Below are 21,512 nucleotides of genomic sequence, written 5' to 3'. Positions count from 1 at the left end.
TATTTTAAAGGCACATTAACAGAAACACTGCTGTTGTGGTTTAAACATGTAAGGAAGATCTTTCCCACAAACTGAAAATTTTAAAAATTTTGCAAGAAGCCAAACTTGTCAGGTTAACAATCATGGCAGTATTGTCAGTTATATTTTGCACACAAATGCAGCCAAGGCATTTAGCCCAGGAAAGGATTAACTCACCTTTCTAAGAAGGGTGATCCAAGACTCGACTAGTGAAAATTTCATAGATGCTGTTTCTAGGTGGTATTATTTCAAGAAAAAAAAAAATTGTACGCACAAGGATCTTGATGCAAGAAAGCTGCCCAGAGGTGAAAGTAATGTTCAGCAAGCCAGTGAGTCCGCAATGTCTCGAGAGGACGGCAATGCGCATTTATCTTCTGACTTTAGCATCCTCACAAGATGGACAGCACCACAAGCTCTCAGTTAAGGGACAGTGTTTAGCGAGTGATACAGAGCTCTGGCATCCTCTGTGGGGGACCGTCAGCTCAGAGACCTGCACACACTCTTGGCTGAGTCTCCATTATCTGTGCTTGTCTGAGGACTTATGGTGCTTCTTCTCCTCCTTATCTCCAGAGCTGTCCCACTTTTCCTTCTTCTCTATCTTTTCCTTATCGTGCCCAGAATCCTTTTTCCCGCTGGATATTTTATCCATCTTTTCAGGTTTAAATGAATCACCTTTTTCTTTACCTGAGGATTTTGACTTATTTTTTTCCTTTTCTTTCTCATTTGGATAAGAAGACTCGCAGGGACTTTCACTTTTGTGTTTTGAAACCCCCAATATTCCATTTTCATCTTTCCGTCTCTTGATTAAGTCGAGGGGAGCTTCACGGTCATTGTTGGAATAATCCCTTTTCCGCTCTTTTCGGTCCTTTTCCTCCTTTTTCTCCCTTTCTCTGGATCTTTCCCTGGATTTGTCCAAGTCTTTCTTGTCTGTTTCTCTCTCTTTACTCTTGCACAGTGCTGGTGGAGCATGATTGGTGTAGAGCTTTGCTGAGGACTCCTTGAGTTTGACAAGACTGTCCTTCACTGTGGAGGAATGTGATGGAGAAGGATGGGAATCAAGCTTTCGACGCTTTTCTCTTTCGGGTTCTGTGGTCTCTGCTCGGGAAACTGGTGACTTCAAGGACCCAGACACTGGTACTTTTTCTCCTCCTTTCACATTCTCTTTTGACTTCATTTCCTTTCCTAAATCTCTTTCTCTTGATGGCTCTTTCTCTTTTTCCTTTTCTTGAGTAGATTTTGATTCTACACTGGGGACAATGACCCTGAATTTCTCATCTTTAGCTTTTTCTTCCTTCTTTAATTTTTCCTTATCTTTGTCAGATTTAGGCATTCTTTCCTTGGTCTCTCTTATTTTTTCATCTTTATTCGGCTGTTCTTCCTTGGGTTTTTCTTTACTGTCTTTACCAGGTACCCTAGCCTCTGGAGTAACCACTGGGGTCTTTTCTTTTTTCTCTTTTTCTTTCTCTTTGCCCTTTTCTTTGTCATTTTCCTTCACAGCTTTGGTGTTAGAGCCACTGTTTCCATTGCTTGGATTCCCTTTTGGTGCAACACTGGAAGCTTTGTTAACAGTTTTCACTGCACACTGGGCTCTTTCCCGAGACTTCTCAGCCTCCTCAGTCATGCTCTCATCTGATTTAGATGTACTTCCCACAGATGAAGGCAGCCCACTACAAGGGCCATTTTGTACACTGGTGGCAGCATTTCTCGGAGGAGGGTCTTTGTGATGGAATTCATTTTCAGGTATCATGTGTGACTTTCTACTTTTCAGCTGCCCAGAGTAGACCATAGCTAGTGCATACAGATCTGGTTTCTTCTCTTTCTCTTCTTGGCAGATTTTATGCACCCTTCTTTCCAAAGCCTGACCCAGATTTAAAACTTTGGGGTACCAAGGCAGGATTTTTGTTAGCACAATCAAGATATTCCTGATGTGAGTATATTCACCGGTTTCAAGGCAATGTACTGATGCCTTGGTTAGCTTGTAATGCCATTTGTGTACAACATGCCGGAAATTCTCATAGTCCAACTGGTCTGCTTTATTGCCACCGTCAAAGCCAGTGGCTCGTAATATCGTGAGGAATCCTGGGTAGTTTCCACACTCCTTCTCATAGGTGGACCTGTCACTGTGCCACCGCGTCACAGTCTCTAACATGCAGCAAAGAAACCTCCCATATCGACTAGCTTCATTTTCAGTAAAGCTAGCCACCATGTAAATTATGTCTGAAAAAACTCTGTCATAGCAGAGAAGTGTGGAGAAATTTGGAGTCTTCTGCTGATGGACTAACTCAACAAAATGAGCACAGTAAACAGAATCAATTGCTGAAAAAATACATCGAGGAAATATACACAACTGCAGGAACTTTGTGATGGTCTCATTTTTAGTAGACTTTGCTAAGAGCCAGTTGTCCTTTTCCAATTTCAGTCTCTGTAGAACTCGTTGTACGTGCTCCATCTGTTTCTTTTCTTCTTCAATAAGCTTGTCCTGAAGGGCAGTGCAGCGCTCTTTCTCCTTTTTCTTTTTATTTAGGGGCATTTCCTGGTTGTCATCAATTGCTTTCATCTGGACTTTCAGTTTATTGACTTCTCGTTCATAGCTGGTATGTGGAACTGCAAGGTCATACATTGTCAGAGACCAGAATGTGGTGTAGAACTGAGGGCTGATATCTTCCCAGACTTTGGAAACATGCAAGGATATCACTGCTTCGTGGACAGGAGCCATCACCATCTCACACGCCGTGATGTACTTATGAACTTTATGCTGTTGTTTACTACCCTTCTCTGACTTCTTAAGTTCATCATACTTTGATGAAATGTGATGTGCATACATTGGCCGTGACAGAAAAAATGCTGCATCGTGGGGTGTGTGGAACTCATTACAAAGCACGTCAATCGAAGGTACTCTCCTTATGTAATCATCTGTGCTGAGATTTGATGCTAAAAACCCACCAAACTGTACCAAAGTGTCATGACACTGGTCATATAGCTTTCCTACAAGTTTCAAATGCTTCTCTCCACCTTCCTGAAAGATCACCCCATTCCTCTGCTGAGCCATAAGCAAACAAAGAGGAAGGGCAAGATCATGGTCCAGCAGTGCATCCTTCAGTCTCTGAGACGACTTTTTAGTGTTTCTAATCTGGCCAAAATATCCACCTTCAGCTTTCAGCTGCTCCCCACCAGTCATAGCCTCCAGCTGCTCCATTGTCATTTCCTCTGTAACTTCTATTCCTGCCATTTTTTGTACCACTTCTTTTAATATAAGCAGGTCAAAACTTTTGCCTGCCTTTAATTGATTGGCTACATACTGAAGAAGACCAGCAAGATCAATCGGGTATTTACGAAAAACCGCACCACAAAAACTAGCCAGACTCTGAAGCCAATTTGAGATGGTTGTATCATCATGTTTCATTCTTTCTTTTTCTGGATTAGCAAGTGCTTCGATGATACAATAGGCCAAAACATCATAATTCAATGCAGTGAGGTATTTCAATGAATCTACCACAGGTGTTATTAAGTTATCATACTTCTGTATTTGTGACAAGATATAATCAAATAAAATGGTTGGATTGCTGTGGCTCAGTTTTCCAATCTGTCTTCCAGAAGGCTTCACATTTTCCTTGGTTAGGCGCTTCATGATGTATTTGGCTCTGTCAATTGTATGAGCTTTAACTTTTACTAAAAGTGGATGGCTGTTATAAGTCTCATTCTTCCACTGGCCATACAAGCGGTATCTATGCTGATAAGGAAATGTTTTAAACATTCCCCATAGTTCCTCTGACATGCATGCATTGCAATCCATCAAAGAAAGAGATGGAAGCAGTACTTGGTCAGTAACACTAAGCAAACAACTAAGGATGACTTCCATTTTTTCTTTATTTTCCTGTTTCCCATCAGACTGAAATTCCTTCATAAATGACTTGCCTATACGCACAACCTTTGCAAATAAGATGGGATCGTGAGAAAGATGAGGACCAAGGTAACAGAACATACTGAATACATCTCTCCTTAAGTCTTCAAAACTCTCTGCTTGCTTTGGTGCCTTCCTGTTTCGTAAAACATTGACAGGTGAGCCCTTGGCACCTTTAGGAACACCAACTCTCCGGTAAAGAGGCTCAATAGTTATGTGTATAAGATTGCAAATAGCATGGGCTATTACTCTATGCGATGCTGCATAGTATGGAGGCATCCGATCCATGATGCTCTGCGCGTGCTGCCAATCACCAATAGCTAACAAGGCTTCCAACAAACCAAGCTTTTGATTATCAGGTGCCTTCTCTACCTTATCATCTTTTTTCTTTTCTTTCTCTCGCTCATCACTTTTTTCAGAAGGCAATACCACCATTGTGAGCTTTTTCACAATTTGCTTGGCTTCCACAATGTCTCGTTTGTATTCATTCATGATACAGCTGTCAGCCGGAAGAAGGTGCACATAGAGGTCATCCAGATCAATAAGACTGAACTGCAGGAGTACCGCTGCAGCTCTGTACAAGGACGGCGGAGTCTCACCATTAGGCTCCTGGTAAAACTTGAATTTGAACCCAAGAATATGACACAGTGTTTGTGGTTCACACATACTCATGTACGCTTCTAATAATGATATAAAGAAATCATGGTGTTCTGGCCTGTACTCAAACACTTCTAAAATGATATCCAAAACTCTATTGGGATCCAGATTAAAGCATCCAATTAAAGACTTAAGAATTTCTAAGATCAAATCACTAGTAATATTTCCAGATAAATCTTGTCCCAACTCAACAATCAGCTTGGCATAACCTTCATTTTCTTCTCTTAACAAATTGAACTTCTGCTGTTTATAAAAGAGTTTCGTTTTGATTTTGACTGACTTTTGATTGAACTGCTGTGATTGTTTGATAAGGCCTAATGATTCCAATGTTTCTGGATCCAAGCGTTCCTTTAGAACTGTATCGGAAACTAAATATAAACATGCTAATACCAATTGTGTAAAATGATCTCTCTTGCTTTTTTCTTCTAAACAATTTGTTTCAATATCTAATATGCAGAATATATCAGCAAGAATAAACGGAATATCTTCTCGAAATTCACTGATGTCACTAAGAACATTTGATGCCTGTTCGGGCTTTAAAGTTCCTTTAATGACATGATATGACAACTCATAGAGAGCTTGTTGGAACTCTCTAGAAGCTAAAGTGTCGCGGCTTTTACTTTCACTGAGAATCCGGCATAAACGCAAAAACTCGCCTCTCCCAGATTTCTCCCAGTTCTTGATCCACTGCGCAGGAACCACCACAGTTGCCGAAGCCATTGCCATCTTCTCGTCCCTGGTAACAGAGCCCCGGATGTGCAGTTCGCACCTGCGCACTAACACTCAAGCCTGCTGGCATCCAGGGAGAGCCCCGCCCACGGCGAATGCTGGGAGCTGAGTATTCCGGCAGAAATGGTTTTAGGGTGTTTTGTTTTTGTTTTTGCTTTTTTTCTTTTTTTCCTGGTTCAGGCACTGGAAGCAGGGAATGCTGGATGTTCAGTGCTGCAGTTTGCTGTAGGTCACTGCAACAAAGAAAGAGCCAAATAAACTTCCATCCAGCAGCAGCTCATGAGGTCCCTAAGCCAAACTCCTCCACCGAGGAGCTGCAGGTGAAGGATGAGCTTACCTTCCTTCCCCATCCTTTTTCGAGGTATCACTATATCTTTGGATTACAAACCAACAAACCCCATTGTGTTCATATCTGCTTATGTGAAAAAGCCAACTCTGCCAAGCTGTTCAGTAAACCCTGTGGCTGTGGAGACGGCTGTCTTCAGAATTCCACATAAGCCTTGGCATCTCCTCAAGCTCAATCTATGCTAGATCTGCTTGCTCTCCCTACGTACACTAGGGCATACTTCTCGGTTTCCCCAAGTGGAGTCTCCATTCTTCTTGGTTCTGCTCTCTCCCTAAGAATGACCCTTTACTGACTACTACCTGAGATCCTTTGATTTGATAAGGAAGGTTGAAGTTAAGCTTTCCTCCTGCATTTCATTCTTCAGCCATGGTTCTAGTGGGGGCCATGGCTGCTGGAAAAATCTTTTTGCCCCGTAGCTGCACCATGCCACTCTTCTCCGGTTCCCCCTAAGCCTGGAAGTGCCTCTTCCTCCCCTGCAGGTACCCTCAACTCTGCCACACCTTATATAGTCTCTGCCTAAAACTTGCCTTGATTTCCACTGTGGTTCATCATCTTTGTTCACAGAGGACAATACCCATTTGCCTCCTGTCTGCTAACCAAATCATGTGTAGAAATCTCTAACCCAAGCCACAAACACTTTCAGTTCATACTGGGTGAACCAAGGGGGATAGATAATATGAAGATAATATGAAGATGCAGGTTTGGCATATGGCCATGTACCTACTGCTTATATGGAACTAAGTGAACTTCAGCTTCCTCTTCTGTAAGACAGAACAATTATCTATTCCACAGAATTCTGATACTGAAATAAAAATCATTAGAATTTATCCAGAAGTCACTATTCCTGCTTGTGAGATAGAAACTATACATAAAGATAGCTAGTGCTAATTTGTTCCCCCAGGAGAGCTCACAGCACCCCCAAGGCATCTTGTCCATCTTCCCACAGAAAAACTGAACACAGGCACTATACACTCTTCGGATACAGAGCAGTAGTTCTTAACCTGTGGGGTGAGACCCTCTTCGGGGTTGTAGATGAGATATTTACATTATGACTCATAACAGTAGCAAAGTTACAGTTATAAAGTAGCAACATGGGGAGTCACAAAATGAGGATCAGTACTAAAGGGCTGCAGCATTAGAAGGTTGAGGAACACTGCCCTAGAGTCAACAGCAGGGTTAAGAAGACTTGAAGGTGTAAGACAAGTCTTCAATGCCAACTAAATGATTAAGATCACTTTCAATTAATGTGACATTATAATGGACGAACTATTACAAATCATACTGATGTGTCCTGTCAGTTTTTTGCTAAAAATAATTTTTAAAATAAGGGTTTTTTTTAACTTCTAAATATGATAGGTATATGCAAAGACATAAATGTATGCATTTTAGACCATGATTTTAAAATGTTTTATTTTCTTTTCAGCCTTTGGGCTGGCATCTGTTGATGAGATTCTCAGGGTCTGTAGGGTCTTTTACTGCTTCCAGAAAGAAGTGACAGACTTACTTAGTTGTTTAGCACTCTCTGCTGCACAGGCAGAGAAACCACTAGCTTTATTTAAAAGACCATGGAGATAACCAAAACTCCTGCACAGATGTAGCCCATGGCAGTTCAGTCTCCAAGTGGGTTTCCTAGTAAGGGGAACAGTTGCTGTCTCTGACATGAACTGGCTGGCTCTTTGATCACCTCCCCATGAGGGGGCGGGGGCAGCCTTACCAGGCTACAGAGGAAGACAATGCAGCCAGTCCTGAGACCTGATAGGCTAGGGTCAGATGAAAGGGAAGGAGGACCTCCCTTATCAGTGGACTGGGGGAGGGGCATGAAAGGAGATGAGGGAGGGAAGGTAGGATTGGGAGGGAGGGAGGGAAGGTAGGATTGGGAGGGAGGGAGGGAGTTACAGCTGGAATACAAAGTGAATACACTGTAATTAATAAAAAATAAATAAATTTAAAAATATAAGAAATAAAAGACCTGTGGTCATCCTACTTGAACCCAGACTTTGTCCTGAGCCAGGTCCGTGGATGACATCTACACAAGTCAGGAACCACAGTCTATCACAAGCCTAATGTAGAGAACAGATCGACAAGTCCTAGTTTTGGCACTGAATAATCTCTGTTCCATGTTGGATATCTTTCTGCTTCTGCCTCATGACTCAATGTGTTGGAGTCTTAGGATCTTGAACAATTGTTGACACTCCTGAGCTTAACCTGAGTTACCTAGCAAGTGAGAGTAAGATCATCAAGAGCTTCTGTGAAGTCTAAACAAAGCAGTGTATGTGAATTTGCTTGTTATCAATTACAACGGAAAGTACCCATTCACTTCTTCCTTTCTGGATGGAAAATTCCCATGAATTCTAAAGTAAATACTCTGTGAAGGACAAAGTGAGAGAGTGTGTAACTTCAAATGAAGACCAAAAAGAATAATATTAAAATCTCAGGTAATGGACACATGCATCACATATGACATTATTCTTTATTTCACTCTTGTTTTAACACTTGAATTTCCATTTTTATTTTTTTCACAAAAAAATCCAAATATACACCAAAACACAGATCACTAAAACAAACAGCACTGGAACTAAGAAGCTGCTTTCAAACACACAACCACTTCAAATAGCTAGTGCAGACTATCTTTATTGTTTCTATTGTTCAAAGAATATATGTATGAATATTTAACGATAAGGAAATATAAAATTGTATCTACTACATAAATTTCAATCACTTAAATAAAAAAATCAAAGAAAAATGAAAAAAAGAAAAACGGAAGATAAAAGATTACTGATTACAGAGCATGAAATGTGAATGGACTGGAATGGTCATTAGATGAGCAAGTTCCAGTAACTCGTTAAAAATTTAAAAAGGCATCTCTAAGATTTTTGTAAGATCACTTAAAATGGATACTTTATGTAAAAAAGCAATCTTTTAAAAAACATTAAGGACAAATTCTTTTTGAACAAGTTAAGTGATATTATACTCGTTAGATAAAGAAAATGACATGGTAAGCAATGAGTTTGAGAACAGTTATTTTACATTGGGGCTGGAGAGAGATGGTTCAGTAATTAAGGATGCTCATTGCTGCTGCAGGTCACCTGAGTTGGGTTCCCAGCACCCACACTCAGTGGCTCACAATGGCATGTAAATCAAGCTCTTGAGGCTCTGACATGTTCTTCTGGCCTCCTCCACACACATCACAGAGAGACACAGATACATATAAATAAAACATAGTAAGATATTTAAAATTATTTTGTATGTTATTATATCATAGTGATTTGACTATCACTATTCTTAATATATTGATCAAAGCATTAAGACACAATAAAACAAGCTAAAAACAGCTGTTTCTTATGACTGTGCTCTTATAAGAATACCCTGTTGATTTTCAACTCTAGGAATTTAGGTATAGACTGTGGTTCCTGACTTGTGTAGACGTCATAAGGAAAATTAACAAAGACACACTATCAACAACTGTCTCTCAGTCTTGATAAGCTGTTAATACTAAGGGGCTCAGCATCTATAAACAAAAAAAAAAATCAAACTTTTACACATCCCCAAAATTTGACATGTGAAATTGGCCACAAAGTCTGCTTTTACTTAATCAATAGATGCAAAAACTAAACTTATATAACACAAACTTGTTTCATACACAAAAAGTGTTGCATAAAATTACCTTGTATATAAGGCATATACAAACTTGGGTTCAATCTGTAAGCTATATCAAACATATGAAAATATATCAAAAGCTGGTACAACACAAATGCCAAATACTTCTGGTTCTAAGTGTTATGGACTAGAGATATTTAATCTGTGCTACACCAAAAAAAGATCTTTCTCTAAGTATTCATTTAAGATTTACAAAAACTGGTGGTGTTAGCTCACAAAGGGAACACCAAATTCCTATAGTTGAAAATCAGGATATTCTTATAAGAGCACAATCATAAGAAACAGACACATGAAGATGCCATAGGAAGACAAGAGGATTGGAGTGATGAAGCTATACAGCAAGGCCACCGAGGATTGCCCCAATACCAGATGTGAGGAAGAGGCCAAAGAAGATTCCCTTCACTTTGCAGCCAGTCCTGAAAATACCTAACAAAACGGAGTCATATGAAAGGGGAGGAGGAGGTCCTCCCCTATCAGTGGACTTGGAAAGGGGCAGGGAGGAGATGAGGGAGGGAGGGTGGGATTGGGGAGGGAATGAGGGATACAGCTGGGATACAGAATTAACAAAATGTAACTAATGAGAAAAATAAAAATAAATAAATAAATAAAAAATAAATAAATAAAAAAGAAAAAAAAAAAGATTCCCTTCTAGCCTTAAGAGGCAGCAGACTTGCTGATGCCTTAATTTGGGACATCTAGCCAGATACAATAAAGTCCTGTTGTAAGACAAAACATAGAGCAAGCAAACTTCTCAAATAGAAACAGAATACAATACAGTATGCATATGCCGTTATGCTATGAAATTTAATTAACAAAAGGATAACCAAGCATATGTGTGTGTGTGTGTGTGTGTGTGTGTAAAATTAAGCCACTCAGAAAAAAAACAAAACAAAAAAAACCCAGCATGTTTTCATAATAATCCAGGGTCATAGAGGAAACTTCAAATTCCATAAAAATGTCAATGCAAAAAACAGTAGCTCCAATGTACTTTCATGTCAGAGTATAGATTTATGTTGTGAAATGAAGCTGTCTGCACAGAAAACCAAATTTCTTTAGCAGCTTTGCATTGCACCACATTCCACAGAAATGTGGTAAAGATCAAATAAGGAAAGATATTTGATGGCATTCTACAAACTAAATATAGCATGTATGATCACAGAGTGCATGTAAGTCAAATAATTACTAGGCTTGGGCAGATTAAAATGTCATCAACTTTCAGGAACAAAATCTAGATATGAGTGGATAAGAAACACTACTGAGCAAGAATAGAAACGGACAAGGGTGGCCACAGTGAGTGAGGCTCTCTGTGCATGCAAGCACCTCTCTTTCCTTCCTGTGAGGATGACAGATACAGGGAGCCTGAGGACATCTGTCAAGAGTGGGCTCAGAAGAGTGGCACAACTGAAGGGGGCTGTTTTGGTTGGGTACCCACAGAGATTTTCCCTGATCTGACTCCTGGGCTGATCTAGAAGGATGAAGAATCATAATGATTTTGGGGGGATTGAGGAGGGAGTTAACTTTTTCCTTCTAGGCCACATTAACCTTCCTTTTAAAACGCAGCTTTAGCACTCTGTGAAATCAGTTTACTAAGAACCCTCAGGCCGATTCTTGATGCCTGATCAGCACCATATTAAGAGCAGATTCCTTATCGTCCATGATTCCCCAAGTGATGCCTAATTACTCTGTTGACCTGTCCAAAGATTCTTTAAACTCAGTGTCGACAGACCTACCTTAGGCATCCTCCATCCACTGGCCCTACCTCTGATTCTTAGCTAGAAATTTCCTCTTGCCCATTCTAAACTTGAGCCCACGCACCCTCTCTCCACACAGACCCTACTGATGTGCTCCTATGCAATGATATTGAAAAAGTCTAGCGTGCTTTCAACAGATCCTGTCTAACAACTTTACCAGACGACTTTGATTGGAAGAAAGGTAGCACTTTATATGGAAGTCTTTTTGAGAATCATAATGATACTGATGAGGTTGAAGTATTTAAAGGAGTTACCTAAAGAGGCAATCCAAAACCACATAATGAAAAGCTCATCTGTTGCCGAGATTTAAAAATTTATTTTGAGGGTGATGCGAGTACAGGATATCCAATGAAAAAGTGATCGGCATTCATTTAGAAGCAGTACCTGGGGTTCCTGAACCCCAGTGACAGGAATTCCCATTTGAGTTGTGAGCCACAGGGCATTCCAAGTTATCCTCTCCATCAATTCATCCATTCATCCTATTATTATTATTATTATTATTTTGGTTTTGGTTTCTTCAGACAGGGTTTCTCTGTGTAACGTTCTGGAACTCACTCTGAAGACCAGCCTGGCCTCAACTTCAGAGATCTGCCTGATTCTGTTTCCCAAATGCTGAGATTAAAGGTATGTACCACCACTGCTCAGCAAAGGTGTAGCCCAGGCTGGCCCCCAACTCTTGATCCTCCTGCCTCTGCCACCTTCAGCAAATCTTACCTGTGTGTGCCACCACAACCATCATCCTCTTAAAACTTTTTGAGTCATGTCACTCTCCTACTTAAAACTGAAATTAATTTTTAAAAGGTATTTTATGTGTATGGGTGTTTCGGCTGCATGTATATCTGTGTGTCATGGTGTACAGTGCCTGCAGAGGAAACACCCAGGAACTGGAGTTACAAATGGTTGTGAGCTACCATGTGGGTGTCAGGAAATGAACCCAAGTCCTTTGGAAGAATAGCCAGTGCTATTAACCAATAAACCATCTCCTCAGCCCTGTTAACTACTTAATTTTAAAATTGTTTCAAATATTCAGTTATATATTTGTGTGTATATTCACACACTACATATATGCAAAATTACATATTCAATATATTTAACAAATATATATACTTTCAGCATTGCTCCATTTTTCCTTAGTAGAAAAAAAAAACATAAAAGCTTATCTTTTAGACAAACACATGGCTTATAGTTCCAAACATTTACTGGGCATATTTTTTCCAGACACAAGGAATTATGAAACAGTTTCTTTTGGGCATTGAAGTCTATTAAAAATATACATATGCAAAGTCTACCTCTTAACTTATTACAATTATATATCCATGAAGCATCTGAAATGAGCTTACCTATGATGAGTGGATTATAAATGCAACTCACAATGGAACGCTGCTTGAGGGAACATATGGGAATGGGATGGATGGACTGAGGGGAGTTTGCACTGAATACAGTTGTATCCTGGAGGCCATAACAAAAAAAGGAAATGCTCAATCCCACAGACCAGTGATAATAAGGGAGAAGATAAGAGGACTCTACATGGATCTTTTCTGAACCGGGTTTCCTGTGAGTGTACTTGCATGTGTGCATGACCATAGGGCCTGACCTCTGGGCCCTCACCGCTGAGTAACACCTACAGCCTGGGCAGTGTTTATTTTCAGGACCAACTCGGAACCCAACTTTCTATGCTCTGATATGTTCAATTCATCTGTAGGCAGCACTTTAGAGCTGTGCTTCTCTTTCAGCCCCTCTGTTTTGTTAGTTTTCAAGTAGAGTCTGGTGTCCCTGGCTGGTGTTGAACTTGCAGGACCCTCCTCAGCTTCCCAAATATTTGTAGCCCACAGGCATTCACCACCAGGACTCTTCCCCAACCTCTAAGGTGATAGTCCATCCTCTGCTTGTTTCATCAAACCTAACAGACGAATCAGAAGGATTTTATATTACAACTAATGTTGAAATCATTCAGCTTTCTTTACAAAGGTGAGATTGTAACAGTCGGCCTGATTTAATCACATAAAGGTAAAAACAGAAGTAAGAGAAATTCCATGTTTCAGAAGGTCTTAATCTGTTTTGAAGCTGATGGGGGATCCCTTGCGAAGAAATGCTGGAAGCTGAAGAGCTGGGGGCAGCAGGGCTGGTAGACCATCACCACAGGTCCTGGGACTTGAGTCCTAACATCAAAGGGAACTTGAGTCCTACAAATGGGCTCTGCTGGAAGTGCGCTCAGGTAAGATTCTTCACTGGGTCTGGATGACTCACTGGGTCTGACAGTGATTTGGCCTCAGGCAACCTACATAGAACACTATACTAACGTCAAGTCTCGATCACAAACATGGAAAACGGTAGCTGCTGCTGCTTTAATATACTTAGTAGTAACCTGTTATTTCATAGTGAAAATAAATACAGTTCTTTCCATTTCCATAACATGTTCAATGGGAGTCTGCCATACTATGGAATTCCAGTGCTAAACGTGTGTCCTACCCAGTGACCTCAAACTTCCTGTCTCAGCTGCTCCAGCCTCCAAGACATTCCATTTGCCACTTCCTACCTGCCACTTCCTGGCTTCACTAGGATGATGAATGGCTTTCCATACTCAACTCCTTTGCTCTGTTCTTCAGGCCCTAGCAGAACTACATCCTAGAGCTTAGTCAGCCTGTCTACCTTTATGATGAGCCATCGGGGCTTTCATTTCACTGTGTTCATACAACCTCGTCTCAGGGGTCCTAGAGAAGTTGTTCAGTCCCTCCATGTACCTCACTAACATACAAAACCTTTCTCTTGTCCAACTTAGGTCAGTGGGTGGGGAGCTGCAAATACGCTTGCAGTAGAGAGGCTGATGAGTAGACAGGATTATCCTGCACATATGCGGATGAAGGGGCCTCTGAACAGCCAGAGGTGTTAGGAGTTTGCATGCTAACTTGGCAAGTGAAAAGGAAGGGGAGGCTTCTAAGGTAAACTGCCCAGGGAGTTCCTGAGTGTAGCTTTGTAGCAGTTCCCAAAGACAACCTACTTTCCATGCAAGTTTTGATCTCATTCAGTTTATGTTGTTATAATAGATACCTTTATCCTGGTAACTTATTTTCTGTTTCCACCATCTAATTTAGTATTCTGTTTGACCAGTATTGTCAATTAAATGTTTTCTCATGAACACATCTAAGATATTACTTAAACTACAATTAGTAGGCTTTTCCTTTGCTTCTGTGGACTCTTTTCTTATATTAAGATAATTTTGTTATTTAAGGTCAACTGGAGTTTGCTATTCCAGGTAGACCTAGCTGGAATGTAAATATCAAAATATTAACTTAAGAACAAGAAAAAAGAGGAGGGATGGGAATGGGACAAAACAGGGACAAACATTTAAAAGCCATGGTGCTCACTGGAGTAGTAAGTAGTGCACGCCTGTGATCCCAGCACTCAGGAGGCAGAGGCAGCTGGAAGTGGATCTGTGTGAGTTCGAGGCCAGCCTGGTCTACAAAGCTTCTCCGTACAGCCAAGGCTACACAAAGGAACCTTGACTGGGGGCGGGGGGGGGGAGGGGGGAAGCCATGATGCTAAAAGAACTGCTTTATCTGAGGGAAAAATAAAAAGTATAATTAGCTCTAAGTTGAAATACTAAAATATTAATGGTTAAATACATATTCAAATATTCTTGGTTCCTTAGTTTCTATGAAAGGAAAATACATATTTATATTAATAAATGAGCTTTAATAAACTGTTGGTGTAAGAAAAAAATAACTTTAAATAGCTTTTTTCATAGGTCCTTACTAAATTAAAATTCTAATTAACATTCAATTTAATGGCCAACACTATGAAAAGAATGCACCTGCATGTTAATGAGAAATCTAGAAAAGAATGTAACATGAGTTATTTTGGTGATAAACAAAGTGGCTAAATTCAGCAAATGTGTAAGCATTGCTTTAAAATGTAAATTTAAAGATAGAACTAAGGAAGAAAAAAATAAATGCTTATAAAGAGAATATACTTTTTGGTAAGAAAAAGGAAAACAAGTTGAACATAAGACAAACGGATTCCACAAAATGAATTTTAAAGATCCATTTGTTTATATGCTTTATCTGCATGTACACCTACACATCAAAAGAGGATCCCAGTATAGATAACTGCGAACTCCCAAGTGGTTGTTGAAAATTAAACTCAGGACCTAAGAACAGAGTAGGCAGTGCTGTTAACCACGGGGACATCTCTTCAGTCCCAACAAAGTGCCCCCCAAAGGAAATATATGTATAATTAAGTTGGCTATAATTAGAAACATACTTAAGTTTTTCTAAAGAGACAAAATTTTGATGAATTAATATACAACTAGAATTTGATTCTCTATGCTTAAAGCCAGTTTTAACAAAATTTGCAAGAAGTGACAGAAAATAATTTTATGTTGTGTTTTCTGTTACATGACTATTCTACGCCCTCTCATACAGTTTTGTTTCTTCTCTAAAACACCAACAATTAGATTCATTAGAAAACAAAAACACAGGAAAACAACAAAAATGTTAACAACTATGTTTAAATAAAGCTTTCTAATAAAACTTATTTTACAAATTAATTTTTCTTACACTTTTTGTATAAGCAATATGACTGTAAAAATAATTGTTTTGTTGTTCAAACTGAGTATACAGACTAAATTTGTTTGGCACTTGTTGGTTCACTTTATATTTTTCCTTCATTCAGTAATATAATACTGAATAATGTCGACCAGTTTGAGGTAACATTCATTCCTTACAGCAATGGTTCTCAACCTTCCTAATGCTCTGACCCTTTAATACAGTTTCTTATGTTGTAGTGATTCCTAACCATAAAATTATTTTATTTTTGCTACTTCATAGCTGTAATTTTCCTGTTATGAACCACACTGTAAATACCTGTGTTTTCTTAGCAAGCCCTGTGAAAGGGTCATTGGACTCCTAAAGCAACCCACAGGTTGAAAACCTACTGCCCTAGAGACAGATAAAATTGGCTCAAGAACAGACTCCAGATAAATCTCATTTGAGAACAGTTCCTTCTCTACTACTTTGTTCTGTAAAAAATAAAAAAGTAATATATAATTACATATTACATAATGTAATTATAATATACAATGTAATTGTATAATACTATACTATAAATATAAAAATTTTATATTAATATAAAGATATATTATATATTATATAATATATAATATTTTTCTATTGTCTTAAAAGAAAAAAAAAGAACAAGTAAAACAAAACCTCCTCTTTGTGACTCAAGAGTCCTATGAGAATTTGGACACTGACACTGTTAATCACACTTCCTCCAAGGTAGAAAAGATCAGCCTGGTCAAGAGGGACAGGCTCATTCTGGCAATGAGAGGCAATTAAAATTTAACTATGCTATAGGTTGTTTTCAGGAAAACACACTAACAGGCAAACTAGGGGAACATAGAAGAAACACTGAAATTGTCAGAGCAAAAGGAAATTGCTATGTTAACTCTGTTCTCAAAGCCATCTGGGTGGAAGGTGTTAGGATGGAAAAACAAGGCAGTGCTTATGCCTGGCAAGCTTTGTATTGAGCTGAAAACTCCAAATTTGAGACAGTACCTACTGCAAAAACGTAACTGGTAAGATACTCAAATTCCACTGCTAACCTTTCCTAACCATAACCCTATCCATCTCCCCAATCCATACAACAGAGGAGAGTCACTTTACTAACAGTGACTGGGGAGGGTCAGGGGAGACTTGGATCAATAGGTAAGAGCACTTGTGGCTCTTGCAGAGGACCTTATCTGATTTCCATGGAGACTCATGGCCACCTGTAACTCCAGTTCCAGGAGATCTGACACTCTCATCTGGCCTCCAAGAGCACTTGGCATGTATGTGGTGATTTACATACATACATACAAGGTAACACCCAAATACATAAAATTAAAGGGGGGAAAAAAACTTAAGGGCAATTAGCTAGATTGTATACAACAGTTATCTTGTGCCTAACCCTGGTACTTTTCTAATGATTTCACTGTCCAAGGGACCAGAAGTTTACCTAATGATTATGTCTTACGGTATCAAATGGAGTATTCTGTTCAAAATAGCAACAAGGTTCTATAGTTTGAAATTAAAACAAGGTTCTGTGCAAACTTCTTTGCTGTGGTTTGGTTTATGGTTTAGACCTACTGTGAGTGAGAGGAAAGAAAAGGGATGAAGAAGGGAACCCCTATACTGTTAGTCAAACTAACATTTTCATTTTCCTGGATTCCCACCCAGCTGGTCTGGTATATGTTTTAACATTTTACACCTGTATATGCAGCTCCCCTTCCCCCATGCCTCTCGTGTCGGCAGCGGTAGTAATTAAACTCAGCAAACATGTTTTATTTCTTTTTCTTTTTTTGTTTTTTCATTTATTTATTTGTTTGTTTGTTTGATATAGGGTTTCTCTGTATATCCCTGGCTGTCCTAGACTCATTGGGTACACCAGGCCGGCCTCAAATTCACAGCCATCTGCCTGCTGATGCCTCCTGGGCGCTGGGATTAAAGAGGTGTGCCACCATGCCCAACCTGGTATATTTTCATAATTCCAGAATGCCTCATTCAGCTCATTATCCTGGTCTCTATTTTGTTATGTGCTGTCTCTTAATTGTACCTCTGTCAGTGGTTCTCAACCTTCCTAATGCTGCAACCTTTAACAGTTCCTCATGCTGTGGTGACTCCAATCATAAAATTATTTTTGTCACTACATCATAAGTAATTCTGCTACTCTTATGAATTGTAAAGTAAATATATATGTTTTTTGATGGTCTTAGGGGACTCCTGAGAAAGGGTGGATGGGACGTCGCAAGGGGTTGCGACCCATAAACTGAGAAACACTGCTCTATGTCCCTAATTTCAAACTATAGAGCTTGCTGGTATCAAAATAAGTATGAAAAAAAAAAACAACTATCCTAATTCATACTTGTATGAGTCTTTACGATTATGATGTCTTTTGAAGGCATCCAAAAGAATAACTTCTGCCAAATGTTTGGGTATAACATGAAGACATACGTTAAAGTTTGTTAAAAGCATATGAAATAGTAGTTTCAGTACTATTAACAATCCATGTTCTTGTCCAAGCCCCTTGGCTAAGTTTCTTGCATTGGGTGAAGAATTAACAACAACGCCCGGCACGCCTGTAATCCCAGCACCAGAGAGGCAGAGGCAGGTGGTCTCTGAGTTCAAGGCCAGTCTGGTCTACAAAGTGTGTCCAGGGCAGCTAAGATTACAGAGAAACGCCATCTCGAAAAACCAAACCAAAACAACCACCCACCCAAAAAGTAACAACAACAAAGTAATAATGCCCAGTGTGGATTTAACACAACTGATAATAGTCTCATTTTGTTTATAGACGTGATTACTGAAAATATCTCCTACAGGTGCTAAACTTCTGAGAGCACGCGAAGCAGGCAAACCCAGGGACCGCAATACACACTAAGATCCTGGTACTCCGTCTTCCTCTTAATCTACACCAATCGTACCCCCACGCCGTGGCCAGCGTTTCCACAGCTCCGGAACTCTGGAACCGTTCCCAGGCGTGCTTTCCCTCCCGTTCCCGAGGCTACTGCACCTGGGACAGTTTAACTCTTCGACCCTTCGCTGTCCAGAAGCCACCTCCTGCCGCTCAGGTGGGCATCCTGTGTACCCAGGGGAGCCAGCAGGAGCCACCGAACGCCCAGGCGCCTGGGGGCACCACAGCCGAGGGCCTCTGTTCGCTTCGGGAAAGCCCAGAAAGGACTCGGGGGTCCGTGGCTCTTCCCCGCCTGTCTGCCACAGGCCCGGCCGCGGCCGGGCTGGATGGAGGCCGCCCGCCCGCCGGGGCCGCCATTCGAACTCACCTCCACGCGGCCGGCCCGCGTCGCCGTCCGCCGCCGTGTCGGGCTCGCGCCGCCCTGCCGCGGCCGCCGGGAACCGCCCCGAGGCGACCGCTCGGGAAGGGCTTCGCCGCTCTGCGACCACAGGACCAGCTCCACAGAGACACACGGAGCGGACGCAGCCGTCCCCACCGAGCGACGTTCACGTAAACGACCAGGGTCCTCGGCGCTCGGCTGACGTCACTGCCGGGCGACGCGGCCCCTGGTGTCCTCTGCGCCTGCGCGGCCGCTGCTCGGGCGTGTAGCGACTGAACGGTGCCGAGCAAGGCGGTCGGGAGGGGACTGCGTCTTTGCGGGACAGCACCTCGCTGCGGTGACCGTGTGGACCCTCGCGGTGTCATCTGAACGTGAAGGATAAATTCAAACAACTCAGCGATCTTCCTGAAAATGGTGTGGTTTAACTGATGGAAGGTCTGGTAGTGTGTTATGGACAAAGTCAGTGTAGCTAGGCAATTGCGTTAAACTCAAAACCACAAGCCACGAGCTACGGAAGCATAACTCACACAGTTGTTCACTGTGGACACTGCTGTCAAGATTGGTTCCCGCCCAAACTCTTGAAGCTCTTTATAAGAGTTTTTTGTTGTTGTTTTGTTTTGTTTTTTTATGTGATGGTGCACGCATCAAACATCAAAGTGGAAATATTTTATGGTTATTGGAGATTATACGGGGTAAACTGGGATATTGACTAGGTGTGGTTTCCTGACATGTCCTCCACCTGCTATGAAAAGAAGCTGTGATGAAGGGTGAGAGGTACACTTTTTAATATTAAAATTCCTCTTAACATACAAGGCGGCAGCTTTTAAGCCAAGGCAGTAGTAGGTTTTAAGCACACATTAAGAGCTGAACTCGTATTTTGAAATTATCTCTGAAATTATCATTTCTATTGTTAGTTGCTTGTTATGTGAATGTATATCCAGCAGCCATTATGTCTAAAGCAACAATAATACATAAAATCAAATTAGATATGCATTTTTTTTTCTTGAGCATCTATCTCAAACACATAACTTAATGAAATTTTGTCTCAATAATAAGTTCTAGGCAGATAGGGACGTACTTTTTTTTTTTTTTAATCTGCCATCACCAGGGTCTAATACATTGCCTAGCACGTAACAGCAGGTATGTTGTAAGTGGCATGGTCACTTCCCAGGCATTGTTTCTATGTAGCTGCCTTTGCCCACTATGATTATAACGTGTGAGCATGGTTGGGATGTTATTTATTTCCCTCCTCCAGCAAAACTTAATTAAACCTACAGCCTGGGGAGAGCTACACTCACCTGCATGAGTCATGATTCATTTTCCTTTACAGCTGAGTATGATTCCATTGTGTATCTGCACCATGTTTGCATCACTCATCAATCACTGGAAGGGCATTTAAGTGGTCCCTGTTTGTTAGCTATTGTGCATAGAGCAGCAGTGAATTTGCTAAGCATCTGTAGAAGGTTGTCAACTCCTTTGGGCATATGTGGAGGAGTGGAGCTGGGTCATACAGCAGAATTACTTTGAGCTTCTTGAGCAATATTGGCCACACATGCCTTCTTGTGTATGGTCCCCAGTTGGTGGAACTATTTGGGAAGGATTAGGAAGTGTTACTTTACTGGAGAAGGTGTGTCATTGGGGGGTGATCTGGGAGGTTCCAAAAGCACACACCATTCCCCTCTAGCTCTGTTTATTCACCAGATGTAAGCTCTGTCTGTCTGCCTGATGCCATACTCTTAACCATGATGGTCATGGACTCACCCTCTGTAAGCACCAGTAAACCCTTTCTCTATAAATTGCCCTGGGCTGTTGTAGGAGGGTTTTTTTTCTCTCTCTCTCTCCTGCCCTGAAGCTCCCAAAATAACTACTCATGAGACCGATTAAATATTATACAAATACCTTATAGCTAGGCTCTTCTCTGATTAGTTCATAACTTAACCCATGATACTAATCTAAATTCTAAACCAGCCATATGGTTGGTTACCTGAGCTCAGTCACCATGTGTCCATTCTCTTCACATCTTGTGGGCTGAGTCCCATACCTGGCTCTATCCCAGAATCCCATCTGCCCTGCTGGATGTCCCACCTATTTCCTGCCTCAGCCATAGGCCTTAGGTTTTTTAATCGCATCCATACAATACACGAGAGATTCCTTCTACAATGAGCCAAGGCATCTATCTTGGCACAGTTCTGTTTTCTCTTTCACTGTACAGGTAGTTGATAAAGTCACGGGAAACAAGTCCACTTGTTTTCTGCATTGTATCTTATAGAACAAAAGCCCGTGAAACTGAACCATGCATGACCATGCCTAGTACAAAATGTAGGTAAATCCCTGTGGCCTGTCCCTGAAGAGTGTATCTACTGCTTTTCAGTTCCCATGTCTTCAGGTGTGTCCTTACTCTGAACTCAAGAAGGGTTTCTTTGCTTATGATTAACACAAGAGAATTACTACCTTTATTGGAGGGTGGAGTAAACCATAATCGTGCATTGCACACTATTTCACAGTGTTCCAGCAGCCAACACTATTAACCATGTGCTAACATACCCTTTACTAATGTTTTTCCCTTTCTATCTTTCTCATTTTACCATTCCTATTACCTACATGTCCCAAAATGTCCCCCTGTCC

General features: G+C 40.8%; 1 protein-coding gene across 4 annotated transcripts in view; it reads right to left on the bottom strand.

The window, feature by feature from the left end:
- The window catches only part of LOC110562826 (THO complex subunit 2-like), a 38,182-nt gene extending 19,167 nt beyond the window's left edge, over window positions 1-19,015 (bottom strand). For all 4 annotated transcript variants that reach the window (XM_060381067.1, XM_060381066.1, XM_060381068.1 and 1 more), the window contains exons 1-2: window positions 18,876-19,015; window positions 196-5,538 (exon numbers count right to left, since the gene is read on the bottom strand). In XM_060381067.1, coding sequence (XP_060237050.1) covers window positions 536-5,302 — 4,767 coding nt within the window. In that variant the 5' untranslated portion in view covers window positions 5,303-5,538; window positions 18,876-19,015 and the 3' untranslated portion in view covers window positions 196-535. The remainder of the gene's footprint in view (window positions 1-195; window positions 5,539-18,875) is intronic.
- Window positions 19,016-21,512: the final 2,497 nt, after the last annotated feature.

Source organism: Meriones unguiculatus, chromosome 3, assembly GCF_030254825.1.
Source record: "Meriones unguiculatus strain TT.TT164.6M chromosome 3, Bangor_MerUng_6.1, whole genome shotgun sequence".
In the NCBI taxonomy this organism is placed as follows: domain Eukaryota; kingdom Metazoa; phylum Chordata; class Mammalia; order Rodentia; family Muridae; genus Meriones; species Meriones unguiculatus.
The sequence above is the reverse complement of the archived record's forward strand: the minus strand, read 5'-3'. Positions and strand labels throughout refer to the sequence as shown.